The following is a 6,395-nucleotide window of genomic DNA, read 5'->3' as shown; positions in this document are numbered from 1 at the left end:
GTCACAGAGAGATGCCATGACGAGACTTAGGATCGGAGTACAAGAACGAGTAAATCTTAACATACATCATCAATTGGTAACCTCAAAATGTTTCTGACCAGTTTCATTTCAGGATCAGAACTTACCTTTCTGGCCTGAAGGGCTGCTAGCAGAAATTAAATTTTTAATCTCATTTACGGATCTTTGCTGAAACATCAGTATGCCAAGTTACACGACGACATAGAGGATAAAGAGTGTAAGGAAACGAATGAAGATAATAGAAAGTGGTTATACAGATGATATGAGCTGATAAACTGCTCAAGAATCCTTTGAGTTACAGATATCAAACTTTGTTCTGAGAGAAGAGTGCTGCGCGGACCAAAGGGAACAAAAAGAGAGGAAAGAAGAAACTAATGCAAGATATTTTCTTAGTTTTTGCTTGCTCTGAAAAGTGATACAGAAAAAGAAACTTCAGCACTTCATTTCTCGGCTAATCTCATACTGTTCAAGTATAATTGACCAACAAGGATTTGTCAGGCAACAAAGTACAAGATAAAAGGTAAGGGAAGTATGTCTTACAGGAATTACAAATCTAACCAAAAAAAAATTGTTACAGATTAATAATACAAACAGAAACCAGAAGTTCAATGTTATAAGCTGGACAATGAAAAAAATACTCCAACATCAAAATTGCTTGAAAATGAGCAAGGACAAATTCAAAACTTCTAAATAAGAATTTAATAAAAGTGAGAAGCATGAATTTCATGCAAAGGAGTGGACAGAAGGATATGACCTCAGGGGCGAAGCCACCTTTTGCTAAGGGTGGTCAACTGACCACTCAGCCTTGAAATATTACGAAAAATTACACGGTATATATAAGTAAAATATTGATTTTAGATGTATATAACATATGTTGAACACCCTTAGTGGAGCAATTTTTTAACTTCTTTCAAGCCTTCGTCACTGTATAGCGCTTCATTCACCTTTAAAAGTCATTTATCAACAAAAAGAGGCAAAAAGAAGAAAAAGAATTAATACCTATACTAAAAAGGCCTGATTAGCTTTCATGTGAACACATGGAAACAAAGGAAAAAACAAAGCCCAAGTTTAAAAAAAGATAAGGCAAAATGGAGAAAATATCAAAATCGTCTATTACTTAACAGTAGACATCCATGAGCCCTAAATCATCCTGGTTAAACAGTCAAATGATGTTTAAGAAGAAAAGAATGCAATAAACAAAAGAAAACATCCAGTCGGAAGCGTATAAGAATTTACAAACTCAAAAAGGCATGATTTTGCATGCGAAGAGAAGATAAGAGGATACATCCCAGAAAAAGACAGAAGAAATGGATTATAACGATATCAAGAATACATAGGCCTAATTAGCTCCATGGAACAAATTTAAACAAAAGAAGAAGAAAAAGAACTGACACAAAAAGAAAATGTAAAAAGATAGTAAAACAGCAAAATATCAAAATTGTCAACTAATAAGTACACCAGATCATGAACTTGAGATATCTGTTGGCACCACTTAAATATAATGGATAAAAATGAAAGAATGAGAGGAACAAAAGAAATCGAAAAGGCACCATAGCGCAAACTCAGAAAATATAAAATCAAGAAAAATGGACAAATCCAATAAATCTAAAAGTAAAAATGAGAAATATATCCACTGGAAAACATAAGACATAAAATCTGCCAAGTCCTGTAGGAACTTGGCTTAACAGTAAGAAGTATGGATTATATGGAAGTAATGAAATAAGAAGCAAATGGCTACAAATCCAATAACAAAAAACCAAGCCACTGACCATAACAAACTCATCAACACTTCAATAACTTTGTTTCCTCGTGGTCAGGCCACTGTTCATCTGCAAAAATCAGGCACATTTATTAATACATTTAATAAGGGGAGAAGGGGCTGGACTTGAGTAGAAGGCAAAAGCAAATCAAAATGACATTCAAGCGCGAACAATAATATCACGAGCTTGAATGACTTTTAAGTGTAGAATTTACATGTCATACAAACACTAATTTGCTAATGATATAGCCTTTAGCTCAGTACAACTGAACCATAAGTTCGAAGAGTACTCTTTGGTCTTTGAGATAGTCAGTGATCAATCAACTAAGCCTCAGTTCAAAATTAGTTCAGTAGGCTATATGAATTCTCTATACCCATTCGCTCACTTCATGCCCATTTTACATCAGCTATAACTAATCTAAAACACAGTCTAGGAGCTAATTACTAGGATATACCAATTAGTGAATGCTTTTGACAGCAGAACCAGGCACTCGGAGACAAGAAATATTTACAAAATCATGAAGAACTTTACATCTACCGCACGCCAAACATGGGAATAAAAATAAACACAATAGTGTTAACCTAGTCGACCTAACTTTACAGATTTTCTAGCATATCAAATCTGCATAGTTAATCAAATCACTAGCAAACATGTAAGTAGAAGGAAAAAAATCAAAAAAAGCTGCATTTTCTGGAAAGAAAATTCTTAGTTTGTACACATGATGAAAACAATTTCAAAACAGGGAATCTGGTATGCAAAGATCTGAAAGTAAGAACGGAACAAAAAGACAACTTAACACAAACATAGTACTCCCTTCATCCCGGTGACACACTTCCATTTTTAGTTTGTCCTAAAAAGAACGACACTTTTCTAGATTTGGAAAGGGTTTAACTTTAAATTTTCCATTTACCTGTTAATGAAATGATATATAGTCATACAAATGTTTATAGCTTGGTTTACCCCACAAGTTTCAAAATTCTTTTTTTTTTCTTTCTTAAATTCCGTGTCCAATCAAACAAATACCGTGTTATCAAAGTCGAAGAGCGCAAAAAAGCTCTAAGGTCTGTTGGGGCTTTAAGCGCAAAGCGCAACTAAAGCGTGGGCTTTAATGAAAAAAGGCGCAACTGGAGAAAAAGTAAAAATATGGATATGTAGTCCAAGACTAATAATTATAAGCATTAAAAGCAAATATATGGATAAAGAAATTGATTTTTTTTTATGATAAAGCGAAATATCAATTATTTAATGTCGCATTTTCAGGATTACACTCATTGGCAGGAAAAAGTATGCCTTAGAGCCTTAATGCGCCCACAAAGAGAGGCGAAGCGCTCTACATGTTTTGAGCCTTGCTTCAGGGCTTAAGCGCGCTTTAAGCGCGTCTTTGACAACACTGAACAAATATTTATGACTTGTTTCAGACCACAAATGTCAAGATTCTTAAAATTCCTTATCCAAATACCACCACATAAATGAAGACAAATGGAGTACTTAATACGAGTATTATCAAATAGAAGACTAAGTACCACAAGTGCGATGAGTAGCCACTACTCCCCGGTAGCTTAGCAGGTGAAGGTTGGCCAACCTGCTTATTTGGGTAGGCCTGCATTAACCCGGGCGCCACTCCCCCGCTAGAACCACCAATGCTGCTACCACCAACACCACCACCATATACCCCTAAACCTGAAACACCCCCTCCTAAACTACCCAACATCCCACCATAAACTCCTACAAACGGATTCACAAATCCTACATAAGGATTCACAACCATTCCACCATACAATTGATTCATCATCGCTAGATTCGGGTCCTGACCCATCATCCCCATATTCTGAGCAGCTGCAACTGATGGCGGCATTGCCAGCAGCGGGTGGTGTATAACCTCGGTCGTAATACTGGCCTCTCCTCCACCAATTTTTGGCTCGGCAGCCTTCTTGCAGTACAACTTCCGCCCCTCAAACACCTTACACGGCTCTTCTAAACATCTTTTTGCCTCCTCAACCGTTTTATACACAAACAAAGCATACCCTTTTGATTTCCCAGTTGTTGGATCGAACCCCATTGGTCCAACCTCAATTTCCCCGAACTTTTCAAAAAACAACCTTAATCTCTCCGGACTCACGTCACGCGGCACATTACTCACGTAAATCTTCCTATTACCAAAGTCCATGGTCCCACTAACGGCAGTGTCCTTCACGGCAGCCAACTTACACGTAGCCACGCGCCCGTTAATTGTCATCTGAGGTTTTTTTAACGCTTTATCAGCCGATTTTCGGGACTTGAAGACCAAAAAAGCGTACCCTTTTGCCTTTCCTGTGTTATGGTCCATCACGACGTTGCATTCCTCGACTTCTCCGAACTGTTCAAAAACGGAGATTAGGGTTTGGCGCGTGGTCTCACGCGCTAGTCCGTGAATGAAGATTTTCCGGTGAGTGATGTCATTGTCGGCAGCTGAATTGATAAGGTTGTAAAAGGAAGGGTGAGCTAGAGCGGTGTCTACGGCTAGGGTAAGGAGTTGATCTTTAGAGTAAGGTTCGAGAAGATTCTGGAGTTTTACAGGTGCCGGCTGGTCGGAGTCCGAATCAGAATCGGGTCGGGTTGGGCTATTTGATTTGGGTATCTTTTGCTGCTTCTTGTTGTTGTTCTTCTGTTTTTTGTCGATTTTTGAGGGTGTAGCATTAATGGAATCTGCCTTTTTGACGAGCTTTCGCTTTTTTGCACTGTTTTTAGCCATATGGAGTTTGAACTTCTGTTAAAGAAAGGAAGAGGGTAAGGTTTTGGGTGAGATTTTGACTCACAGAAAGAGAAGACGAAGGGAAGAGGGCAAGGTTTTGGGTTTCGTAATTGTGATCGTAGTTTGTTTTTCGTTTTCTCGTTTTGTTTTTTCAGAAAACAAACAAGACTTTAGTTAGTTCTCTATGCTTAGGCCCACAAAGATTGAAGGGCTGGCCCAATGATCAAATAAGACTTGGTGTGTTTTAGTAAAAATCGTACGGGTAGCTACTTTTTAAAGTGGTATTTACTTTTTATCCAGCATTTTCAATGCTCAGCAATAGTAGCCACTAGTTCATTAAAATTAATATGAAAAGATTGTGTTACCCTTTCTTTTATCTCTTTCATGTTATGGAGAAGAACTGTGCCGCCGTCTGTGAGGCTCTTTCTCCATAATGGGTTCGCCGGAAACGGCTAATTCGCCGGTCGGAATACCAGAAACTAGGAGATAGTCCTTGAAAATGGCAGTTTTCACGTGACACCCAATTTCTGAGTCTTGGTGCTATGGAACAGAAGAGACTACGAGAGAGGAATAGGTCTTGTTTGACTATCGAATAGGAACAAATTAGAACATTATTATCCTTGGTACATTAAAAAGTTACAATTAATTCTTTTTTTTTTGGCTATCAATCCATGGCCTATTTAAGTGTAGATAATATTTAGTAAATGATTAGTTTATTGGTCCCTCTATCTTTTCACATTGAGCTTAATACCTAGGTCTTGAACTTAGGATAAGAAGTCCAAATGTCCTGAACTTAGAGTAACAAGCTCAAAAGTTAAGGACAATAGGTCCTGAACTTAGAGTAACAAGCTCAAAAGTTAAGGACACTTGGCCCTGAGCTTAGACTAAGAAGCTCAAAAGTTAAGGACAATAGGTCATAAACTTAGACTTACAAGTTCAAAAGTTAATGACAATAGGTCCTGAAGTCCTGAACTTAGACTAACAAGCTCAAAAGTTAAGGACAATAGGTCCTCAACTTAGGCTAAGAAGCCCAAAAGTTAAGGCCAATAGGTCCTAGACATACAGTTGTAGACATGTGATTTTTGACCCCCCCTCCCCCCAAGATTTTTCATATTTTAGCACGTAAATATTTAATTTAGGCCTAATATAGCTATTTCAACTAATTTTTACTCTTTTACTTTATTTTATTACAAGAAAAATGAAAATTACAAAAATTATTCCATTAATGTTTGTTTAGTCATTTTTAACCTTGAAAAATACCAAAAATAGTTTATTTTAACAGTCAGTCTTATTTTAACAATTATTTTATTTAAGTAGGACTAATTAATAAACGAGGTCGTATTTTAGTCCCGTTCGCGGAGAAAGAATAAAACTTGGGCTCGAGCAACCCATTTTTAGGCCTAATTTTGGACCTAGCCCATAATTCCCAAGCCCATAATTCCTAGGCCCATACCCCTAACCTAATTCCTATTCCTATATAATAGTACCTACACCTAAAATATAATCTAGACCTAAAAATTCCCTAGAACACTAAGAGCCAACGCAAGAGAGAAGCTGCGCAACAGCAGCATTCCCAGCAAAAAAGCAACGCCCTCTCTGATTTTCATGAATACAAAAATACAGAGCTTCCTTCTTCATTAAAGAGATCAGCCATAAACACCCCAAAACAGCCCAAAATCTCCATTAGAACTACTCTAAATCTAGCTTGAAACAACCACAAAAAAAACTCCTCTAAACTCCAGCAAATCCAGCAGCTTTTTAGCTGCAAAAAACCACCAAAATCAGCCTCCAAAAACAGACCCAGAACAGCCCAAAAACAAGCTGGAAATCCAGCTCGGACCAGCCATCTTCTCAGTCCAAAAATGACTTTGAAACAGCCCCGAACA

General features: G+C 37.5%; 1 protein-coding gene across 1 annotated transcript; it reads right to left on the bottom strand.

Moving 5' to 3' along the window:
- LOC109228714 (UBP1-associated protein 2A-like) lies at positions 439-4,656 on the bottom strand. Its single transcript, XM_019393889.1, has 2 exons — positions 3,302-4,656; positions 439-1,847 (listed from the first exon to the last, which is right to left on the bottom strand). Coding segments are annotated over exons 1-2 (1,209 nt in total). The 5' UTR covers positions 4,510-4,656; the 3' UTR covers positions 439-1,846.

The sequence above is a fragment of the Nicotiana attenuata genome, chromosome 7 (assembly GCF_001879085.1).
Source record: "Nicotiana attenuata strain UT chromosome 7, NIATTr2, whole genome shotgun sequence".
Classification (NCBI taxonomy): Eukaryota; Viridiplantae; Streptophyta; class Magnoliopsida; order Solanales; family Solanaceae; genus Nicotiana; species Nicotiana attenuata.
The sequence above is the reverse complement of the archived record's forward strand: the minus strand, read 5'-3'. Positions and strand labels throughout refer to the sequence as shown.

Excerpts from the sequence above, each read along its gene's own strand:
- LOC109228714 (XM_019393889.1), bottom strand. The coding sequence starts at position 4,509 with ATGGCTAAAAACAGTGCAAAAAAGCGAAAGCTCGTCAAAAAGGCAGAT.